Below are 25,471 nucleotides of genomic sequence, written 5' to 3' on the forward strand. Positions count from 1 at the left end.
TCAAAGCCAACTGGAGAGAGAGATGGAAAAAGCCAATCCCTTGAAAGTACAGAAACATATGTATGTTTTTATCAATTAAAATACCACTCAGTGATATCCATAACCATCAGAAATTGCAGCTGTAATTTTAGGTAGACAAAAGTGATGGCACTGTAATAACGATCTGATGGTGAGAGACATTGCTGTAAAACATGCAGAAGAAACAAAGAGCACAGAATTAATACTTGACACCTTTTCTGCAACTATTATTAACCAATATGTCAGGATAAATCACTTTCAGAGATGTTTGCTACTTACTCTCTTCCATAATATTTGGGTCTGTTCTCTACCTAGAAGAAACAACAGAAATTGTAATGCTTCATAACAAGAAAAGCTATACAGTAAGTGGACTGTCTAAAATATAGCATTAAAACCAGAAAGGGAAAATGTGAAATGTGAAAGTGCAGGCAAAAAATAATCTACAACAGAATTTCTTCTGCAATTAGAACATAGGGAAACCAAAGGGAGACCTTCAGAAAATAATTGCATTTGTGAATGGCTTAAAATGGAGGGAGAAAGGATGAGCCACTTGGATCATGTCATCCTCGGGACTCTGCATATACAAACTGATGGCATTAAATATTGCTTTTACGAAGTGCCAGAAAGGGGAAATGAGTTTGCATTTCATGCATGTAAGTGCCCCATATTGTTGAGTGCACTAATATAGTGAAACATATATAAAACTATTTTTTAAAAAAAAATAGTTACCTTCCATTACAGAGCTGTTGGTGTCCCTGCTGAAATAAAGCCACTACTATATAGCCCTCAGAGTGAGGGCAAAGGGTAGAGTGAATCACCAAGTGCCTAAGTCTTGTACTCCTTGACTGCATTAAACTGTGTGATCTGCAGTATCTCCTGGAAGACTTCAAAAGCAGATGTGCATGTGTTGTGTAGTGTCACTCTACCTTGTCAGTGCTCCAGACACCTTATGGTGTAAATGCACACAACATGCAGAGGTGTCAGGGTACAGGTTGCCTGATAACTATTTTAGAGGAAGTAATCAATCTTCATTTGTCCAGGAAGTTTAAAGCCAAGTGAGGAACAGCAGATCTCACAGAAACCAGCTAATAGTCTAAACTACCAGGTTATCCTTTCTTGCTAAATTTAAAGGGGGAAACTCTTTGGGGAGTAAAAGTCAACAGTTATACAATCTGAACTACAAAAGTATAAAAGAATCCAGCTACGCTGAAACACAGAATGCCACTTCAGTTTCTTTTTTCCAACTTTTCAACAAAAAGCTTATTAATATTAGCGCTTCTCTCCCATTTTTTCCATGGAGTAGAAAGATTTCAGATATCCAAAACAACAAAAACCAACATACATCCTCATGTACAGTCTAACAACAATTCTTCGACATTCCCAGCAAATAAAAAACTATTGTAATGATTCATCACTTTGGAAAAAAACATTCCATCACTGGAAAGATTTATCATGTTCTAAAATATTTCTTTTTCCTTTATAACAGCAAACAAGAGTTGACTGGTGTGATAGCTGTTTTCAAAGGGCCTGAAGAGACTGGATCATTTCAAAAGAAAAGACGTCTTCGATATTTTTTGTTAAATGTAGGCTATTTCTTCAATAAGATAGTGACATAAACAGAAAAAATGAAAGCCTTTTATTGTTGTTGTTATAGAAACTTGCAACAATTCTTAACTAAAACCCTTAAGCCAAGACACTAGTTTAGGGCAGTTGTTAAAAGAAGAATCCTGTCATGAATAAGATTTTGCTGTCTGTCTAGTGAGATTTTATATTTATTTCAGTGAATTTATAAGACAGAATCGAAAATTTATATGCACAAAAGCATTCCTTTTCAGAAATGGATTAGTAACTTGACAGGTCATCTTCAGGGTACTTGCAAATCCTAAGAAAATTTATAATATACTCTGCACAAACATTTGAAAATGTGAATGGGCAGATGACTGGAACAAAGCATCTGGAAAAACCTCCACAGGACTTCCAGGCATTTGTAGCTAGTCTTGCAGTTCATTTTGGTGGATGATGAGTTAAAAAGGAAAATAACCACTTCTGTTAACAGTCTCTACTGATGAGTTTTACCAACTTGCAGTAACTTCAGAATAAATGTTGATGGGCAACACTTTTTGCTTGCATACGACTCAGTGCAGCTGGAACCTCAATTCACTGAGTTTTATTGCCTGTTTATTTGTGTTTTGGGGTTTTTTCCCCATCACTGTTTACATTTATGATAATATTAGAGGGTTTTGGCATCTATATTGACATACATTAAGACTTAAAGAAAATTCCATTAGAACTCAGCAGGGGCCTTCTAATTCACTCAGAATGACTGGGCTACATATGCACTGCAGTTTGCGTGCACTGAGAAAACCACACAGACTCCCTGTAAGCTACATTTACCATGCAAGACAGCAAACATTGTTCTCAAGCTTTCTATAAAGCTTCTGACAGGTGTTATTACACCAGCTGTACCCTTTGCAACTTAGACATAGTGTTTGTTTATTCTTATCCTTAACTGCACTGGAAGCAATGTGCAGCTTTCTTGGTCTTTTGTGTTTCCTTGGACTTCAAAAAGTTCCTGCCAGACCGTATCCTACAAAATTAATTCTACAAATGACAATCACAGGCACCCATGTATCCTCCCTTTGCACATGAGCACTGAAAGTCAAACAGTTTAAACAAAACAGTTTAGTTCAGAAGCTTCATTAGTCTAACTTTCTAACTAAATTAAGGAGAAAAAAATGAAAACATCTGGACTGGAACTAAACCCACCTAAGAAAGGAAATACATTTTAAAACAAGATGATAGCAAGAAGTCAGTCCTATTATCTAAAGCTGATAGATGAAAAGACAGTGTAATTACACTCTGCAGAATTTTTTTCTCATTTGGTAGTATTTTTAAACCAAAGCACTGCTGAGTGTGTGTAAGGGCAGCCATAGCTGCTTCTTTTTCTTTGTATCCAGCCTGTTGACTTCTCAGGATTTTTCTTATGGGAAAAATTTCCTATTGCTGTTTGCTTGGCAAGGTTTTAAAACCTTCTAACTTGGAAAAAAAAAAGGCGTAAAAAAAAGCATGAGATATTTGTTTTAAATGTGTTTATTTGTACACCACTAATGCCAAGGGAATAAATTAAAGTCTCCCTACGATACCTTCAAGAAACACAAAGATCAACAAGATATCCACCATTGCTTAATTCATCATTTTTTTCAAACTGAGGTGTGAAGGCAATGAAATCAAATTTATGAACAGACAAATCAGGCAGAATTAGCAAGCACCTTATAGTAGACATTCCTTTGGCAAAGACCTTAGCTATCATGGAATTTGGAAAGTTGTTCTGGTCAAATATCATGCAGATAAAGCCACCTTTACAAACAGCTCATTATATATGCCCATCTATTCTGTGTTTCTTGACCATTTTCACAATACTACACAGAGATGCAGTTTGACAGGCTTGTTAACTATCAGCACTGAATTAGGATGAAATCTCCGAAAAGGACAGAAAAAGCCAGTGATTTTAATTATCTCCGTACTATGTATTTTTTCATATAGTTATTTAAAATTGTTCATGCTTTCATATATCAGTGAAAGCTGCCCTAAATATGCCTATGCATGCACATATATGCACAACAAATATCAGCTTCATGAAGGAAATACAGTATTAAGTGGACAAACAACACTTTAATTTGCATACAAGCCTCATGCAGAAGTCAAATAGCCTTAGAATGTTAGGGAATCATCAACTTTAACCTCATGGAGTATTGAAAGACTTGGCTCTGCTGCACCTTCACAATAAAAAAAAAATCCCAAATGAATGCAATGCTCTTTTTACTTCAGCATCTCTCCACTGATCTGTGTGTTGCTCTGATATGAAATTGGTGTAGCAGAGCAGAAACTTGAATTCTTTGTATTTGAGAAGCATTTCAAGTTAAGTAGGTCATTCTGTTGAATACACCTCTCAGTATCAGCACTTGTACAATGTGTGCCTTTGCACATGAAATAAAGGGTTGGGTTTTTTTTATGGTGTGATTTCAAATTATTCTTTAACGAGTGCTTTTTCCCTAATCATCCCTCCTGCTTTTGTCAACAAGTGGATTACAATAAGTCATGAAGAGCAATTTATGTGCTAATACCTCACCAAATTACATATTGTTCATTCCTACTGACCTCTTTGATGTTTTCAGGACCAAAATTTTCTTCCTAATATTTATGAATTTGTTTATACAGCTGAATAATTCAAGCACTCAGGAAGAGATTCTGCTCCCCACTGACTCATGCATGGCTGTTAATAGAAACCCAGCTGAGAAAGAACAGATCACAAAGCTCAGCACAAGCAGGAGAGGCTCAGACCAGAGAGAAAGGTTAACAAGTTACTGTTCGCTGAATATATTTTCACTTCAAATCAGCTCAGCTGCATAAACTGGTCAATACGTATAATGAAAAAGTGTTATCTGCATTATAACGAATTAATGCAGAAGTAGGGAAATGCACACTGATAATGTACTTCTTCAACTTTACCTTTATTAGTTAAAAATAAGCTTCCAAGAGCTTTTTTTAAAAGAAACTAATTTTTCAATGATAAAATGTGTATTTAATATGCTCTGTTCTGCAGCTAAATACCTGACTGATTCTTTCATAGTTTTGTGTTTACTTCTATTCTCACTAGTTTCTAAATCTGCAGCTTTTATTTCTCAGTTTCTACAACAATGTTCATGGTGCAGACACAAGTTTACTCTTCAGAGTTCAAGAAGCTATTTTAAAACACAGTGTCTCATTTTTTTGTTCACTCAGACACAGGGATAGTTTTACACTCATTTAAAGTTTGTCATATGTCATAATCTTGTTTTGGAATAAATTCATAGAAATATGGCATTACAGACACTAATGTGTTGCATTTCTTTCTCCACTGGTGACAGAACTTAGCAGTGTTTCAACTGATTGTGATACTTTTGCAAATCCCCCATCGACTGTAACAGGCTAGAGGCCACCGCTCTCCCATAGCAAATTTTCCTTTGTAAACCAGTCCAACTTTTTAATTTACTATCTCTATTAGAGCTAATAAAATTTTCCAATTAACAGAACTGAAATTCAGTGAAAATGAGGACGAGAAAGTTGTAGTAGTCAATGTGATTGGTATTTGAAGAAGATTTACACAGATGCTTTTAAATTTGGCTGGCAATTTTCTTGCTCTAGTCTAAAAAGAGGACAATCTCTATCTGATTAACAGCTGAACAATTTCCATCACCCCAGAGGCAGGAAAAAATTTTAATTTTCAGATACTGAATACACATTTATATCTCTGCTTATTTGATTGTATTAGCTAATAGTATTCAAAGAAATACTATGAAGAAGAACAAAGTATGAAATTTGCTTGTGAGTTCCTACCACCTGGGACAAAAGACCCCCAAGCCCTTCTCTGCAGCCAAACTAGCCTGGGATATAATGCAAACACATCTTACTGAATATCCTGGAGTCCTTTATCAGTTTACCCTGACTACAGAGTATATATACTTTGTGCAGTCAAATAATTACAAAATAATTAAAATTTTCATATTAAGAATTGTATAATTTCCTTAATTGTGTTGGTACTTTCAATTATGGGTTTGGGTTTTTTTTAGTTTCTTTGTTGTTTTATTTTGGTTTGGTTTTTTTTTAAAGACATAAAACTATATACAGAAAAACAAAGGTTCTAATTCTGTGAGAATGAAAACATTCACAGATGAGATCCTCAAAGCATCTAATTGAAGAAACAGAAAAATTTTCACCCATCACCACAAAAGTCAGGCAGCTTTATGAGCATTACACTGTAAGTCTGTCACTATGGCAGTAAACTACAGCAGGACTCAGAGATAAGGATCAGAAAATAAAAGGCTCCAGTGATTGTACAGGCATAATGTCAGCACCTCAAGGAACAGTGTCAGAGGGCAACCAAAAATCTCATCAAGGTTTTACAATATGCCTGTGTACACATAACCACACACATACCGCCACCTCTTCCACCAGTGAAAGACTTCTGAGGAGAGGAAGGAAAAAGCAACAATAAGCACAATCCATTGGATGCAAGGAATAAAATACTTTATCCTATCCAGGTGAACACTCTGAATTGTTAAGCCTGTATTGTAATACTAAGCTTTTACAAGACTTCAGATACTTGGTATATTAATATAATGAAAAAATGTACCATAGAGAGTACTCAAATTAGAACTGAACCTTCTTAATAATGTTGCAATGGAATTAAAAATTGGGGAAAAATCCCATTTTTTCACAGCTTGGGTCTTATCTTCTGTAAGTATCTTCCCTTCAAATCTGCATCCAACTAAGACATGTGCACAACAATTCTAACTGGAATACCTCTGTTTTGATGCTCATTAACAGTAGAAATCCTTGTCAAAACAAAACTTTTTGCTATAATTCTTGTAAAATTCAAGTATTGTTCCTTCCTGTAGCTATATCTTGATTAAGCACAGTAAGATACAGCTATAGCTTTCTTAGAAATACCAAAGTAACAGAGGAAAATGAGTGCTTCCATTAAATGCAGTACTTTGCTTCTGTTAAATCACTAAATTTTATTTTGAAGTTGACAGACTACTTCATAGAATTATAGTTGGACTTTTATAAAAACTACAGAGAACTGTCTAAGAGCCCGTATAATTCTGTCAAGTAATCCTCCCTGTCATCTAAATTGTAAGCTATTAATGTTCCTTCCTGAGTGTGCTACATCCCTCTGTATTTAATAGCTACATCGAAGCAACTAACATATCTCAAAGATCAATTTTATTTCTCTTGGCAAATGATAAAAACACTCAAGTTTTCTTGCAGCAATGTAATAACTTCCAGTTATTCAGTAAGAGCTGTGTTTTGCAATACTGCCTAACGTTTCAGCATTTTTGAGATTTAAATGAATGTTTCCCAGATTCTTCAGCGAAGCTGCAAGATGGGTGTAGGTATGACTAAACCTTGCTGCACCAGTGCCTGGTGTCAGCTAAACCCTGGAGCCCCACAGCCCTGGAGAGAAGCTGCTCTGCTGAACAGCAGCTCAGGGCACAGCAGGGTCTACCTCAACAGCGGATCCCATGAGCAGTGCTCCCGTATCACTGCCCATCAATGGGATCCCATTGTTACCACTTCAGTCCGTAACATCTGTGGTCTGTATAGCTTAGCTCCTGCTATTTATGAGTCTTAAGTACTATGACTCAAACAACAGCACCAGGGGTGGTTTTAGTCTTCCCTCTGCTAATTTATTTTGCATATCTAGTAGTGATGTCGTAAGGAACAGGTGCATAGTTCCCTGCACAGCTCTGCTCTTGCTTCTGTGAATTTCTGATGAGAAAGGGAGGAGAAAAAGTATGTTTCCATGTATCTAAGAATCAAAAAGTAGTAAATGATTCTTAGTAAATGATGATACATATCAAAATGCATTAAATTCCATTTTTAGAACAGATGGATTTCTGAGTATCAGCACCCCAAGGCTACCCATTCTAACCACAGCACAAAGTGGTCCCAAGGAACCACTCTGGGCTGGACACAATTAAGTACAGACATGGAATTACCGGACTGTATAAAACTGAACACCGTGATACGTACCTCACGAGTGCAGGTTACTCTTCTAGGATGGGGAGCTTCCTGTTGCAACTGATACACTGGGAGGAGGCAGAAGTTAAATTCTAATTAATACAGAATCATTGTGTAAGTTAGACATTTTAACATTAAACATTGTGGTTTAAATAAGGGAGAGTTTTCTGCAAAGTTTAACACAAGGATACCAAGGATATAAAAATTTACTAATAAGTGGTCAGAAAAAAAGCATGTTGCAAGCCAAAATGGGATATTGATTTTCTTTACAACAAATTGATCAAGTAATATGGAATAACTAGGTGAAATCAGACACGTTTCCAACAAACAGATCAGAAAAAGAATCATAACAGACACAAATTAAAGTTCATTATATGGCAAATCAGGCGGCTGTCAAACTTTCTTCCATAAGCAGATGGAACCTAATCCTTCTATGCTGGGCACACACCCAGTCACCTGCAATATGTCAAGACTTTACAAGTATCACACAGAATGCCTTCACCACTGATCAGTGAGGAACTGTCTGAAGAAAGAGAAAGATGGTCTTTGCATTTGCAGATCTAAAGACATAGCGAGTTGAGTAGCACAATAAAATAGCTAAGGCCCAAATTATGACATACACTTACTTACCTTTATATCTTTCATCCTTCTTTTTCTCTATTTTTTAAAATAAGCTTCATCAAGCCAGAACAGATCTTTGCAACCAGATGTAAATTTAATGCTACTAGTATGTACAGACTTTCTAGTATAATACCAAAGAAATTTTTTCAACTTCTATGCCAACTGAATCCGGTTTGGCAAGTCCCCTTCAAAATGAGGCTGTCAACACTAAGTTAGTATTTCAATAGTACACTAGAAATAGAAAAATGGACATTTGGAATTGTAACATTTTAAAATTAAATCTCAATCATTAGCATGAATACCAAGGTCTACATTGTGCTATCAACTTCTTCAGATAGTAAGACCACACATTAATTTAACCAATACAATTTGACTTCATTATGATTCTCATTTGATGCCAAGTCTTTTCCACTAGCAAATGCTGTATTTATGTGTCAACCTATATGGGAATAGAGAAAATGGCAAGATGCCCAATGATCACTGTATCATAAGATAAACTGGGGAAAAAACATTCCTTTTGTTCCAAATAAAAAAACATAATGGTTTTTCCTGTTGCTACTAAAATCAGTCATTTCCATGCTGGGTTGGTAATACAAAAAATATTTTTGCAAGTGATGAAGAACAGCACACTGGTATACAAAATTGCAATTATCATTTTAGGCATAGCATGACCGTTTATACTGCCAGCACATAGATTCTCTAGCTTCCATTGTAAAAGCTGTATTTGATGGCACTGGACCTTGTCCATGTCTAATTCTGAGAACTGCAGAGCTAAGTTCAAAGGAAAACAAATAAAATGAAAGGACAAGTTAAGATTTTTCTGAATTTCACAAAAGAGGAGACCCACAATCAGCTCCACAAAAACTGGCTGAAAACTGAGAGCTATTTCCCACCTTACTTCAAGCCAGGCTGAAAAGATTTTCTGAAAGGAAATTCTTTTTCACCAACGGCAATACCTTTCTCCTCTTCCAGTAAGAAGCACAGCAGGCTGACTAGCTAAGTTACAAAACAGGATTCCTATCCCTCCTCCTCTAACTGAGCTATGCAATTCAAACAGTTCAACACCAGCTTCCTTGCTGTAATTATTGCCAGGGAAGTCAAACAAGACATTCCTCTTCATCTGTCATGAGACAGAAATCTAATCAAACCTCAGGATTCAGAGCTTACTTCTGAACACAGGAAGGTTCACCATGGCAGGCAAACCATGATGCTGCAGGAGAGTGAGTGCACACAAACCATACATGCAAACCATACTGCAGAGTGGGTGCAAGCACATTTGCACGTGCCCAGACTTTCAGCTTCTGTCAAGCTGCCAATGAAGATCTGATATTAGAGAGGTTCAACCTCCCTGTTATAGATTATGGAGTGGAATAAACTGAACAAGAAAGCAGTGTTCCCCGAGTTCACAGGAGGTACAGAGCTGTAAAACATAATCAAATCTGCCCTCTTATCCTTGCTCTCTTTCTAACCATGGTTCTCACTTAGCCTTTAATTCCACATCTCTGATTAAAAAGTCTTCCACAGCAGGATGGAAACCTTTTAAAGTAACTACATTTTCTAAAGTGCTAAATCTCCTCAACCTTTAGAGAACAAACATTTTCACAATGTGAAATGTTGCTTGAGCAAATCCCTTTATCCAGCCTGAAGACACCAAGTTGAATATATACAAAGTAATGCAAATGTAAGTCTGACATCCCTAAACTGTTAAGTGTGTTATACATACAAACATTCTGTTTTCAAAATCTGTTTTTCACAGAAGACTCTTCTTACTTGCTGTGGTTCCTCAAGTCTCAAAATGTCTCACATCTTGGGTTTTCTATCTACAAAGAACTAGAATTTATAGGTGAGCCACTATGGGAAGCTACAATGCTCTTTTACATTTTTCTCATGTTCTCTTCCATGTCCCTAAACCACCGTTTGCACAGCCAAATAAGAGGTCATTCCTTTACATGGAATTCTTTTGCATTTAAAAATGTCTGTTTGCTTTTTTGTGGGTTTGATTTGGGTTTTTTTTTGGTTTTTTTTAAACGAAACAGCAAGTTGTGAAGTTCCCAAGCAAGTGACACTCTGATCTCAGGGCAAGGCACCTGGGCTGCTGCCCTGCACACCTGCCTAAGACCTCAATAACTGGAGAGCATGGGCAGGCTGGTAGCAAACCAGGCCATTCTAGGCAGGGCTTCAAAAAACCTGCTTGTGATTTGTCACACCAGGCCAAGCAAATGCTCTCGTTTTAATACATCAGCAAATTCCTGAAGCAAACAATTTCTCTTGAGTTCTCTTAACCAGCTCAAGCTCAGCTCTTGTGATGCAAGGCACTAGATCACAGGAGCCCTAGATGTCTGCAAGGATACCAACTTTAAGGCATGAATGGAGTTTATGTAAGCCCTGATCTAGGCAGACAAACCACTGTAAGTAAAACCAAGCAGGACTGGGACAACTCACATTAATAAGGGGCAGAGAATCTACTCTTCTAAATGAATATGAATCTATGTTCAGTTGTCCCTGGGGGTAGTTCAACCTATCTCTAAACAGAAGTGAGCCTTTTTGATGCTTCTGAAACTCACATTCTGATGAAAAAAGAAATTAGTCTTTTGAAGCATCCAACTGAAACCTTTTCAGCTCTGACTTGGAAAAATACCCCCAAACACTGAGATACTTACAGTAAGATTTCCAAACAGGTGGTCTGTATTCATCAGTATCTGAAAGAAAACAAAAAATCTTAATGTTGCATAAGAAACATTTTAACACAGAAAAAACTTGCAGAATTGTTGAGATAATATTGCACCAAGGTTCTAAACTTACTTCTTACTATTACAGAACGATCTGTTAAAATTTCCCCCTTTTTACTTAAACTAAAAATGTGAAAAGGTATTTTCTTTATCCAGCTAGAATAAAAACTATAGAAACAAATCTGAAAAATGGCAAACATGCAGATCAGAAGCCAGCATACTGTGAGGAGGAAGGAGAATGCATATTATTTTTACTATGTATGTGTCTACAAGTTTCATTTTCAACTACACCAGAAAGATTTTTTTAATTTCAATTTATATTCCAATAAATGAGTTTCCATGCAACTTATTCCTGCCATTAGCATTTTCCTCTGCTGGATGGCAATTAACAACTCTTAAAATAAAATCATAGTATGCAAGTATGGCGAAATATTTTGGAAAAAATAAGGGGTTTTTTTTTCCCCTACTGAGTACAAGCTCTTTTTGGAAGTAGTGAGTACATATTAAAAGTACCAACATATTTCTACTCCATGATTTTAATTCTCAAAATTAAAAAAAAATAAAATCCCAATTTCTTCTAAGTTCTGTCACCCTTATGACTTGTATTACAACTGATCTGACATTTTGAGCTCAGGGCTATGCTGCAAACTTTGACTCTGATGCACTGTTTTACTGCTCTGACCAGCTTCAGTTCTGATGCCACAAGTCACCGAGGCTTTCAGCAAGATGCTGTGCATATCTGCCTTGGAGCTGGTGAGAGTTATTCCATCCTCTCTGCACCACAGGGTCGCAAGCTGAGCCACCCACACAGCCAGCCTTGCTGTCTGAAGCCACTCCTGCCTACACTGCTCATGCCCGAGCTCTGTTTGCTCTGCTCACTGGAATTACCTGCTGCATCCAACAAAGCATGAATTTCTAGTTTTTATTACAAGGTTACATAAAGATAAAGCAATCTTGGAACCTGTTGCCTTAATTTTGGCCTGAGTAGCATCTCCACTTGAGAGCCCTTCAGGCCTGCAAAACTGAGCCTGAGGCTGAGATTTTTGTTTGTCTTAGAGTATGCAATCTCTCCTCTTCAGATACTTGCTGTAGTCCAACTCTCACACATAGTCATGTTGAAAATCTCTAAACTAGAGCTTAGTGGAAGGAGATATTTTCCAGTTTAACAGGCACAGACTTTGCCAGACCTTGCCAGAACACTCCCTGCCCTGACTGCACTGTAATTTTGTTCCACTTTTTACCCTGTATTTTAGCTCTATGCGTGAACAGGGCGCAGTTCCTGCCGGCCACCGTGGTGGCAGTGGGTTTCATAAATACAATTCATTATGACTTTATTATTAAGGCAGTACTCAGTTAAACTGCCATCCCCCTGAATATGATGGGGTTTGATCTTTGGAAGGTCCTGTAGATACTCTACCATGTCCTGCAGATCAATAAGAACACCCTGAACCTGCAGAGAGACCTTAAGCAGCTCATGCCTCACTGTGGTAGTAAAAGCAAATCAGCAGCAACAGATGCAGCCAGGGTTATTCATTCCTACTTTGATACCTTTAATTAAGGCAGTGCAAGTCGATTCATTCCAGAAGCATTGTAATGTGATCCCTCAGTAATGCAATGTCACATGGAAAAGGGGCAAAACTCCTAAGTAAAAATAATGGCTTTAGTCCCAGAAGACAATTCTTACTCCACCACCTGAATTTACTTTTGATATACTCCGGGTTTTGGCAATATATGCATTAGTTGAATTCAGAAATAAATAATTTAAGTAAAGGACAACACACACTGTATTTTTAAAATATGAGCTGACTGTTATGAAAATACAAACATCTTGGCAGTCTAACCTATACCTCCTCACACTCAAGCCATGCAATTGTTACAGCTAAGAGCATCATGGTTATAAAACTAAAAAGTGACAATATTTGTGCCAAACAAAAAACCTCAAACCTTGTTAAAGTCAGGCAAGAACAGCTTTCAGGCAAGTTACTTTCATACAAGAAATATCTAATATTCAGAAATGGGAGGGAATGATTTATGTTATGCAGCTGTGCAGAAGGATTTTGTTAGAAAAAAATCTGTCGTTGAGCTTTATTGCCTTTGCAGTGTGAGAATACCCTCCAGCCATCCCACACAAGGTAATGAAAAAACAAAAGGTCATTTCTATTGTGATTTAAAAAAAAAAGTGTAGTAGCAAACACAAGCACAGTGAAACAGTTAAGCAGAGGTCTGTAGTGTTTGTTTCTAAGCAACAATGTTTCTATTACTAAAACTTTCCTACTACCCAAAGATGAAATAGAGTAAGCATAAACACCAGCTCTGTCTATTAGTAACCTGCTTTTAAAGGATAACTGATGTGGTCCCATTTAATACATCAAAAGTATTTAGAAATTCATTATTAGATAAAGGGTTTGATTTTCAGATAGTACAGGCCTCCACATACGGCATCTCCAATTAGGCATCTGAAAACCACTTACAGGCATGATAAAAAAAAAAAGTTCCACAGAAAATGTGGAGCCCAAAATACATTTTCTCACTAATGTTGCAGCACTTTCTAATTAACACAATAAACTCTACACTGTCAGTTCTCAGATTTTTTTCACAGTAACTCAGCTCTGCTAAATGTTTCTAGGATAAAATAATTTTCTACAAGCTGTGCATCAGGGTCTATCTTAACTGTATTTTCTGCCCTAAGTGAGATGCAATTCAGCTTAAAGCTACTCTTCTCCAAAGGCCTAGAGCATTATAGAAAACATAAATACATAAGCTGATGCAATCAGCTCTGTCCAGATGCGATCCTACCAGCACTGGTCAGATTTTTACCGTCTTGAAGGCACTCTCATCAGCAAGGATATTTTAGATTAGGGACACTGTCCATGTACATAAATTGCAATTTCAAACTGAGACCAGTCTCAAGCTGACAGATACTTTCCCTCAGAATTAGCTGGGCTACAAACACAGTGCAGATGATACGTACTTAAAAACCACACAGAGTTCCCATAAGCCAAATTTACCACGAAAGACAGTAAATAAACACTTTTCTTCAGCTTTCTATAAAGCTTCTGACAAGTGCTGTTACACCAACCTTACTCCAAGCAACTCAGACACAGTGTTTGTTCTTATTTTGGCAGTTTGTACAAGCAATATTTAATGCCATCAGTTCATATATGTAGAATCCTAAGGATGACATGACCCAAGTGGCTCATCCTTTCTCACTTTGTTTCATTCAGAACTGCAATGTTTCCTGAGTATCTACCTTTGGTTTCCTTATATTCTAATCACAGGAGAAATTCTGGATACTCAGCACTTGCTTGCCATCATTTTCTTTACTCACAACACACTCCTCTCTTTTCCAGGACTTTGCCTTCCCCCAGCCTTAGCAATCTCTACCTGCATGCAAGACCTCCCCCCTCATCCTTGAGCAGTGCTATGGTTTGCTTCCCAATTTTGTCCTGTTAGGACTCACCTATCCATCCCTATCTGTTCAGCATTTCCTTCCCAAGCCATCTTGTCTCATCCCATCTCTGCTCTAAGGTTCCTTGCAATTTGATTAAATGCAGAGAAAACAGAGACAGAAAGCCCAGAACAGCACAACAGGCAGCTTCTGGCAACAGTCAGAAATGTCACAGTGGGCAGGAGAATTGCTCCCTGGGTCCAGAATGCCCTCCTTTGAGCACACGAATTCCCAAAAAAAAAAAAAAAAGAAACTGTGCATCTCGAGCATGAATCACCTGCAATCAAGAAGCATAGACTGACATCAGAAATACCTCCACAGAAATGGGCTTCTGCCAATAGAAAATCATACAGATACAGCCATTTAGAAGTTCATATACATTCACAAATGCTAGGAAAACATCTCAGATTTTCCATAAACACAAATGTGACTAATTGTGACATTACAATGTAGCATTGCCCTTCCTTATATTGCTTCTTTCTTACTCACTCCTATTTTATCCACTATATAAATCCGGACAACTGCAGTACTTTCAGAGTGTACATTTTAACTACAGATATGAAAACTGTTACTATTGCCTCAAACTGTTTCTAGTACTTGTCTTTGTGTATTCCTTTTAAAGAAAGAATAAAAATGTTTACCTCTGCTTGAAATGGTAGTTTCGCTCCCCACTGGAGATCAGCCAGTTCAAGGGCAGAAAAGCAGCAGCAGCTTAACTCTGCATGGTAACCCCATAAAGCAGTGTAGGACTTACAGAGAGATTTCCCATAGAGAATTCAGTTTTATTTAATTTTTCAGTTTATTTAGTTTTATTTTACTGGATGTCAGTACCTTGGTCATCTCTAACATCAGAGATTAATGCTGTCTGGGAGGAAATAATCATCTAACTGCTGAGATACTAGCTCTTACCCCAACCTTTGGTTTTATTTGATAATATCTCTATTGAATACAGATGAGGCCTCAGGTACGGAACTTTGTGTTAGAGGCCACAAAGAAAAGCACAGTTGAACAGAAAAAGTAATTTCATCTCTGTTTTTCAGAGTGTAAGTGCCAACAGCATTTCAGAAACTAAACTCAAGCCATCACAAAATGTTTTCAGCAGCAGCCAAGCAGGCCCTAGCAGTGAAGGCTTTTACAGACTCTAACCGAAACGTAACTCAAACAGCACTGAGTTAATTGAAGGATGAATAGAGCCACTGCCTTAGGCAGCAGCACTAAAACAGATGGGCTACAATTCCATGGTTTCAGGGCAAATATGAGAAGCTGATCCTTGGCTGCAGCAGCACTGGAAGTATTTTGCAGAAGTCCCTGTGCAGCTGGCAGCAGGAGGGGAAGATGGTGCCAGGCAGCTTCTAGAGAGGGGCAGCAGGGTGGAGGGTGCAGAAAACACCAAACCATCCCTGTCTACAGCATGTGCGGTGAAGAAGGGGCACACACCAAACATCCTTCGTTGCTCCTAGACAAGGCCTTGGGATGCCTCTTTCTTTGCACAAAGCCTCTTTCCACCCCTCTGCTACCAGGAGCAGTAAGTCAGATGACAATCTGTCTTGGGGTGGTGGGCAAGAGCAGGACCTTGATGCAAAGAGCAAGTGTCACATGTGTGGTTGCTGCCCATTACATGTGGTCCTGTGGAAAGCAACTCGCCCTCCCATGGCTTCAGGGTGCCCCATACAGCTGCCAAGGGCTGCAGAGAGCTGCACTTCAGTCAGTGTCAATGGACAAGACAGACAGCTGTGGTCAGGCTTTCTTACCTGGCAAGAAATGTTTTCTTAGAAACAAATACTTTTTCAGTATTTAAGTCCTTCAAAATGATACTCTGGCTCAATTCTGTCTTGCCTTCACCTTTCCAAAGCAAAGGAGCAACAAACTATTTCTGACCAAAATATCTTGCATGGGCTTACAGCCCATTTAAAGATATGACATGCAACTTTTTGGAATATTTCTATTCTCTTAAACAAAACCTCTTATACTGTTATTTTACAAAAAAAAAGTTGGGGTTTGGAAGTCACTGAATAAATAATGTTAATCCAAATGTAATGTTGCTCTATAAGTGACTTAAAACAAAGACATTAATGGCAAGAACCTGATGGCACATATGGCCTGGGGCCATGTGGAAAACGCTTAGGGTTTCACAGGGGTATCACAGAATTTTCTTTGTTTATGGGAAGATCCCCACAGGGCTGAGAACACCCCAGGCAATAAGCACCATATTTCTGTATGTCACTCAACAATGATGACTGATACTTCTAGAATGTTATCGAGTCTTTGATGCTTCTTTAATGTTATCTTTGGCACACAGTTCCCTTTGAACGAAGAAAAAGAAAAATGCATTGAAAACTTTAAGACATATCAAGGCTCTTCCTAAGACATCAATGCTGTAAGGAGCTTCAGTGCAAAAGTCTTCAAATAAACCACCGTCTATTTTCTCCACCTTCTCCAGATGGGGAAAAGACATCAGACAGGCACCCAATTCAACATGCTGGCAGGTGTTAGAGCTCAGCACGCACCTCCATGCTGTGAAGACAGCTAACCCTCCCAGCAGAGCATCCCCTGCTCTGAGCCCAGCGTGCTGCTGACACAACCCACCGCGGTGGGAGCTGGAGTGCGGCAGCTGCTAAATGCCAACTAAATCCCAGTCTGACCACAGAGACAAACTGCCTCTAAGTCCAAAAAGGAGCTATTGCCAGCTTGTGTGGTTTGCCTCCTGCCAGGGGATGGCAATTTGCAGGCAGAGGTCACAGGCAGCCAGCTCAAGCACACCCAGCTGCTCCAGGGCAGCCTGGGGAAAGCTGGCACACAAGAAAGGTACTCCACCACTAAAGCCATCCACCCACAAGGATGTGCCCAAGCTTGTGAGTAGAGGCAACAGTCACCAGCAACAACTCTTCCTCCACAAGGTTTTACTTCTTTGCCTTGCCCTTTGGTGCAGGTAGCTACACTCCTCACTGCCCATAAATTCAAATGCACATGGTCAGCTTTGGACTTTCAAAATTAAATTATGCTTGAGTTATCTAAGCAAGAAAACAGTTCAATGTATTTTCATCTCTTTTTCAGAGGTGTTCCCATCTGGGAGGAGAACAAGACTAAAATACAATCTAAGGGAAAGATGCAAGTCACTGAAAACAGGCACCAACAATGAAAGCATGCCTTCAGTTGAAAGATGGCACTACATCACACATACTGTTCCCCAGGAACTGTTAATAGGACAAAACTTATTTTGTATTTTGTACAGAAAAGTACAATTAGGTTTCTAATTATGACTGGAGAAAAAAAATGATTAAGAGAAAGTCAGTGTGAACAATGCCCCAGAAAGCTACAAGGGCTAATGGCATTTCTCTGATGTGACCAAGGGGCAGACAAGAAAGCACACTCAGCAAAAGTGAAGGGGCCTAAAGAAGGGCATGCTCTGATAATTACATCAGTGTTGAGTGGGAAAGAAAAAAGCGATCATGCTGCCTTCCTGTTCCTACAAATGTCTGATCAGGCAACAATAAATTCTGTGGGGATGCTTCTAATGGGGTTGAATGAGAGACCCACTGAAAACAGCCAGAGTTCAATGCCTTTTATGAGCAGGTCTACTATTATTGCCTCTTTATGAATGATGGGAAATTTCAAGAAGTAATATTTTGCTCATCACAACCATTGCTGCAATGAAATGAACTCATCCTCTAAGTGATTACACCAAGTTGCAAATCATTCATTTCTAGATTTTTGTTTAACCAAAGCAAGGGAAGCAAGTATTCATTTTTCCTCCTCTTTGCTAGATAAAATACTGGCATATATAAATACTGCATAAGTAATGAAAAATAAAAAAAAAATTAGAATACTTTACAGAAAAAAAATTAATATTAGTTTTAAATTTTAAGGTGAAATATTTCACATACGCAATAGTAATGAGCAAAACAAAGTTGTTTTTCTCTTTTTCTTGACGGTAGTTTAATGGAGGGGTGGGGAAATACCCCATGAAAGCACAGGTAGCTTACTGTTAAGGTAAGTTTCAAAACATGTAGTATTATTTCTTAGTGTTGCTGAAAATATAAAAATTTAGCTCTCAGAGAGGTAAAAAGATGACAAGTGCCACCTTGTGGGCATTTAATAAAGATGGAATTTAATGTTGCTGTTTCCAGGGGGCTATCTCAGTCTCCAGACAACAGGCTGCTGCTGGTTTTCAGTATTACTGGGAACTTTGCTCTCTAAAAGACAGACACGATGGGAATTGCTTCCTGACATGGCTCTGCAGGTCAGCTGCAGGTAAAACAACAGACTCAGGCCAAAGGCTGTCTTGTAACCTTCTGATTTACATCACCACATGTATTCTCAAATGTCTAATTTACACAGTAAATAACTTCCAGCTGAAGATGTCAAAATCAAACACGCCTCTCTAATGTATCTATTTAAAAGAAAAACAGCCCGTGGTTTTATTTTTTTTTTTTAAATTCATTATGACAAAACTGACTGTCTGACAGCAGCCCTGAAGAGATGGATCAATGAGTTTGGCAGTTTCTCATCCTCCCCATGGGTTATTTGAAAGGTCTATTGCACACCAATTTTGCAAAGTCAAAATTTTCAGAAAAAGGCCTATATTGGATTTTTAGATTTAACAGGAAATTTTTCCAAGTATCTTTTAGATCAGTACAGCCAACTCTTATTCACTGTAAATTCAAAGTAATGTCAGGTTGCACAAGCTTAAACACTGCAATCAAACTTCTTTCTTCTTAAAGCCAGACTGGTTTTCTTTGTAAGGCACCGTTTTGATCATGGCCAGTGAAGGTTGCATGGAAGGCTGGAGAAATAGCTGTTGAGGCTATTGCTCTTATACTCTCTCATTGCAACCATAGCAAGGGATAATACTGGAGAAAACATTTACCCTTTGACATTTTCTTTCCTATTTTTTCTTCTGCAAATTCTTCTTTGTCTCCTATTTTAACAGTCTGCCTGCACAGAGACAAAGCTCATTTCCCATGGCTTGCTTCACTTCTTCCAAACATTAATAATACTAACAAGGGCACATCACTTTTACCATAACTTCAAGCCAGTGACAACTGTTACAGCCATGGCCTCAAAGGCATTGACAGAAATACGTTTTTGTCCTCATTTCTCTAGTATGTCTAACAGGGATTGGAGTTTGATTACACAAATTCTGAACAGCTATCCTAGTAGTGAAAAAGAACAACATGATATGGTGTAAAAATGTATTCTAGCTGTAAATTAATCTTCTCCCCTGAATGTCTGTCCAGTCCAAGTTAAGCAGAAGAGACTCTAAAAACAGGACAAGCACTTTTGAGATAGAACTCCTCCATTCATTGTATAATGCCCTAATTTGCTGAATGGGGAGACATGCTTTATCACTGTTTGCTGGGTTGCTTTGATTTGTTTTTCCATACACAACACCAACATAATGAATGTAAGTTCATTTCCTACTCTAAAATACACCTTTAGAGCATTGTGGCATAACCAAAAGCTAAACCTCAATAAAAGACCACAAAACTGATTCTGCCACCCTATCCCTCGGTAAAAACCCACTGAGAACTTGTCCACCCTTGCATTTCAGACCAAGATAGCTTCTGTGCATTCATTAGCCTCCTGGGGTAAAAAAACCTAAACCAAAGCACTCATTAGCAGCCCAGGCAAAAATCAGAGCCTTCCAGAGAAAATTAAGAGCAGATCTAATTTCTGACTGCTGTTATAACTGGGGTCAAGACAGACTCCCATGTTCCAAAGCACATCTATCCAACTGAGTCAGATGGTCAAACAGATGTAGTTTCTCCTTCCTCAAACTTGACTCATTTAAACTTTTAGGCCATCAAGTTATAACAAACCTATTATGATTCCAATTACAAACAGATTTTTCATTTTCTAAAACAGTTGTCAATAACACACACCATTGCTCAGGCAAAAATATGGTTTGTATTTATGTCCTTATTTTCAGAACAGATGCAACTGCCAAGTAAAGCACCCCTACTCAAGATCATGATTATTTTTTATAGTGTCATGAAGGAAAGTCCAAAAAAAATTATTGTCAGGGTCTGAGACAGGAAATGGAAACAATGTGGTAGGATGCCTTTTTTTTTAATTGGAATTCAAGTTTTTATTCCAAATGGCTTTCTCTGATTGCTGTGATCTTCTCCCCAGTCAGAGATGTACCACTCCTTACCTCTTCATATAATGCATTCAAGAGGCCTCCAAAGAAATGAATTAGGATGCTCCAGGTAGAAAAGCTGAAAATTTCACATTTCTTTTTGCCAGTGCCATGGCTTACTGTTATAACTGCAGCCAAAGAACTGTGGTGAAAGCTTTTCACCCAGTAGCCCCTCCCTGTTTATAGCATTACATCCATCTTTCTCATAATGATTTTTCTCCTTGGCAGGCTCATCTGCTGCACTAGGCAGGAACCAGACAAAGGAAAGAGAGCAGGGCCAGTCCATGGAGAAGCTCTGGGTCCACTCCTGCACCACCCAGCACACTGTGGGACTGCAGCAACAGCCAAATGGTCTCAGGTGCTTCAGCAGCTCTGCAGGCACTGAGAGGTTTTCCACATGGGCTTCCCCTTTGTCCTCAGCTCCTTCTGGGTTTGGGAGGAGAAAAGCAGATCAGGGGAGCTGGGAACAGGCTGCTGGAAGGAAAACTGAACAGAGGTTTGGTAATGTCCAGAAGGAATGGGAGAAATAGCTGGAAAGCTTGATATGATCGATGCTCAGAGATAACCTCCAAGTCCTTTTTCAGATAACTCCATGTTTCTTTCCCCCTACAGGAGATAAGCTCAACTGGTTTTCTTGTCTCTGTTTTGAATTTTTTTAGTTTCTCCTTTTTTTCCACTAATTAGAAGAAAGACAAATTGGTCCACAAGTAATGGAAACTTGGGTTATTAGCTCTCATGTTATCGTGGCACTACATTAAATAGGTTTCCAACCGTTATTAGCTGCATTTCTAGGAAATCAAAGCATCCTTACTGGAATGAAGATCCCATGGAAATGTCCACAAGTGAAAAGCAGACTTAGGCCTACATAACAAGACATTTAAACAGAAAATAGGAACAGTAGCTGCTGAGAGAAGCAGAGGCCCTTGTAGATGAGTTCCTCAAAGAAAGATCAGTATCTCTATTCCCAAGTCTTGCTAATCCAGTATTCCCCCAGCCAGCATTGTCTCTCTGGATAACAGCTTTTTTTGGTGTCTTCAGTCCCACTTCGACTTTTCGTAAAGAACCCTATCATGGCAATTGACAGCACAGGAAAACTCATAGAGACAGACACAAGGATAGTGATAGGATATGACAGATCAAAAAACCATTTTATAATTTAAAAGTGGTCCTGGCCTGACACAGCTTGGTGAAAACTGCTGTGAGGCAGAACATTGCAAGCAATTGTCAGAGACTGTGACACACAGGATTTCTGAACAAAAAGGAGGACAAATGCTAAGACAGCTCTGAGACATGGCAGGCCCTGCCTGTTTCTTCCACAGCTGCCCTTGCACAGCACTGGGAGAAGGAAGATGCCAGTTTTTTATATTTAAAAGCCATAAAAGCAGCATCAACAGCATCCCACCAAAAAAGCAATAAAAAAAGATCTTTCTGCTTCTCACAGACCTTTCTATTAAGTGGGAAAAAGTCACTAAGCTGAGTTAGCCAGAGTGAGCTCTCCCTCTGACCGAGCAGTCTGCAATTCGCTCATCTGAGGCTGCTTGGGTTCCTGTCCCAGGAGTGCTGCATGCTCTGTCCCACCCTGGGGCTTATCATGTATTGGGACAGCTGGGACACAGGGGCTACAGAGTTCAGCTCCTGGAACTCTGAGCCTGCAAAAGAGCAAGTTGAGACTAAATTATCATCTTTGGTTTAATGCAGCTGGAGGTGGACTGAGGTGGGGGTATCTTCTTCCATAGTACATTTTCAATAAAATCTAAGGAATACAAGATGCTCCACTGAGTTACTGCTGTGCTTGCTGCTCTGCCACTGAGGAGGGGCACATAAGGGTGCTGGGAGGGGACTGTGACCACAGCTTACTTTGACATGATGTGGCATCAGGCAGAGGTCAGCCAGGAGCTCCCTGAGCACCACAATAAAGCAATAGCACAGCTACAGGCACATGAGCTCTCCACTGCTGTGGAGATTAATGCTGTGACAACCTTCCTGTCCTTCTATTTCCTACTAAACCCCTGAAGATTTTTCTCAACATTTATTAAGTCACATTTAAAAATATACAGCTAAAAAAAAAAAAAAAAGAAAAGAAAAGAAAAAGCCAAAAGGGGAAATCAGTAGAATTAATTGCTGCGTCAAAATCATGCTTCCTTTATTGGAAGGATAAAACCACGTGTGTCCATAAGAGAGAGGTGAGGAAGAAGTACATCCTGTTTGGGGGTTTTCTGTAGGTTGTTTTTTTAAATGAAAAATGATCCAAGATTGCACTGAAACACAGTGTCCAGATTCACATGGAAACCATAAAGCAGAGCTGAAAAACAGTGGAAGACTGGCCCTACCAAATAATTACCAGCTTCTTTTATAGTCTGTAGTCTGCTCTGGACTGTATATGTATTAGATTCAGCACTGAGGAGACTGACTTGTACCCCGACAATGCAAGCACAAGGAATGGTCAGGCACTGAGTTTGTTTTTCAGAACTGTTCTCCTCCTTTTTTCACAGTCCCTTATTTACCCCACAGAAGAAATAATTTAGTCTCTCCTTATCCATTGCTGCAGCAGTACTGTAAAACTTTCCTACATGAAATACTTACTGTGAGGGTGCTGAGGCACTGGAACAGGTTGCCCAGAACAGCTGTGGCTGCCCCATCTCTCAGTGTTCAAGGCCAGGTTGGACAGGGCTCTGCTCCAGTGAAGGTGCCCCTGCCCATGGCAAGGGGTGTACAAACTAGATGACCTTTACAGTCCCTTCCAACTGAAACCCCTCTGTGGTTCTATGATGCTCTACTGAACTTGCCATGTCATTTAAATGGTTGCAGCTGTGGTTCTGTAGCTGTGGTAGCACACCACAATGCAGTGGGCAACAAAACAATTCTAGTATTTAGGAAGCAGAGTTTTACCTTTATGTTTAGAGTGAAATTTCACACAAGCAAGCTACCTTGAGACATTCAGTTTCTGATCAAGAACAGAAAATACGTACTTTTATTTCAGCTTCTTAAATGGCAAGACTGCTCCAGCAACAAAGGAAGCAGGAAGGAGATGAAGATGAGGACTGTAGCAGAGAGGAAACCACCACCTCCCACCAGCATCAAGAGTATCCAGACCCAACCACGTGATGTTTTTCAGCAGAGCCAGATCCTGCCACCTGCACCAAAGCTGGATGTGACAAGTGGCCTTCCTTACAGAACTGACAGAGACCAAAAGGAAGTTACCTGTGAAGCTCACTATGAGCAGGAAGGTCTAGCCTGCAACTTCTTCAGAGGTCCACAACCAGAGGATGCAGCCTTCCTAATGCATTCTCCCAAGGGACTAAGATTCGGTCCCGTGAAAAAACAGACCACTGTATCACATCCTATCAGCATTAACAAAATTATAACTCAAAGCAAACCAGCCCTGACACCACCAGCCTTCCAAGATGCTTATCATGGAATAGCTAATAAAGTAATGAAAATAAATTCAGGGATGAGTGTATCAAAATATATAATGGAAATTAGACTCACAGAGGAATAAATAGAATTTTATGAACACAATTTCCAGTGACTTTGAAAACACTTCATATATATCATTTTCATTTTATATACTTTTTTCATTCAGAGTGCTATAAATGTCAACCAATTCATGTACATTCCCAGAGGCTGCTGCACACACAGCTATGCTATTGGCTTCCCAGCTGGGTGTGACCAACCTTCCTCCCTCCCCCTGACTAGAATCAGGACAATGACCAATCACTCACTCCACACACGGCCAAACCCTCAGGACAGCGGGGAGAACTGCAGGAACTCTTCCCAGCATCTTCCTGGGCATGGTCAGCAAGGGCGTTGGAGGCCCAGATGTCACACAATTACCAAGTCCTAGCTATGCTATGGTTAAATGCTTTAGAAGACCAAATATTTCAGAGACCTTAAATATCACTTTTCCTTGTTTCAACACAGACTTAAAAAAGCAACATCTAGAGGGTTTTAAATTTTCTGCCATCATTTGTGAAGATGTACAAGCCAGGTACAATCCATAGCACTGAAAGAATAACCAAGCCAATTTACAATTTTATGAGGGAGGAGGAAGCACCTCATCTTCTGCTAATAACTGCAAAAGTGCCCTTGGGCCAGGTCTCGGGTCTGTTTTGTTTCATTGTGAAGACATTTTCGTGCAGAACTGTACAATCTCTGTCCACAGGGTGGAGCAGCTCCCTAGCCTGAGCTGTGGATGCTACACCCCACGTTCAGAAAAAACAGAATTGTCCAACAATGCTCATTCAGCTTAGACTGCACAGAACAGTCACCTATGTCTGCACCCCTAGGGGATCCTGATTAATCTGCCTTTATTCGACAAAAACAGCATACTCTTCCAAAAGGCTTGCACTTGGAGTTTACTGATCAGAGCAGTATTTAAATTATGACTTAGTACTGCCACTGTAAGTAAACACAAACTTTTCTTGAGACTAAGATGTGCTTTCTGTCAATGGAAAACGTTTTGTACACCTTAAAAAAACAGTTAAGAGCCCTCAGAGAGAATTAGTGAGAGAATAAAGTCCCAAAACCTGACAAAGCAAAAAGCATCAGCTGAGTCCAAAACAAACAAAAGAAAACACATATTTGCACCTGAAACATCAGCCTTTGGCCAATGTGAAGTGTACATCAGGAAAGCTTCCTAGATCCTCACATTCAGAGTCTCTTTCACTTCAACATCATCAGATGAGATTCTGTGTTGCACAGACCATCTCCATTCTGAGTGGATCTGCTGGTGTCAAGGAGAAAAGGGATGCAATTGTTCAATGATGTGCCTGAGCTGATGATAGCGCAAGAGAATCTCCTTGGAGGAAATTCAAGAATCTCAATTTATTACTTGAGCACACAACTGGACATGTCCTTTCCAGTTTCAGCAACAATCTTCAACCTTCTGATTTCTTTAGATTCTTATACAATACTCACAACTGAAAGGAAACATAATTTTATACTAACTGCTGT

The 25,471-nt window shown here is 39.1% G+C and overlaps 1 protein-coding gene across 1 annotated transcript in view; it reads right to left on the reverse strand.

Moving 5' to 3' along the window:
- Positions 1-25,471, reverse strand: part of CHN1 (chimerin 1) — a 93,443-nt gene that overhangs the window by 61,817 nt on the left and 6,155 nt on the right. Inside the window, exons 2-4 of the mRNA XM_005519817.3 lie at positions 10,863-10,901; positions 7,594-7,649; positions 298-329 (exon numbers count right to left, since the gene is read on the reverse strand). Coding sequence (XP_005519874.2) covers positions 298-329; positions 7,594-7,649; positions 10,863-10,901 — 127 coding nt within the window. The remainder of the gene's footprint in view (positions 1-297; positions 330-7,593; positions 7,650-10,862; positions 10,902-25,471) is intronic.

This window comes from Pseudopodoces humilis, chromosome 8 (genome assembly GCF_049639895.1).
Source record: "Pseudopodoces humilis isolate 2021_Gansu_Grassland_sample_001 chromosome 8, ASM4963989v1, whole genome shotgun sequence".
NCBI lineage: Eukaryota > Metazoa > Chordata > Aves > Passeriformes > Paridae > Pseudopodoces > Pseudopodoces humilis.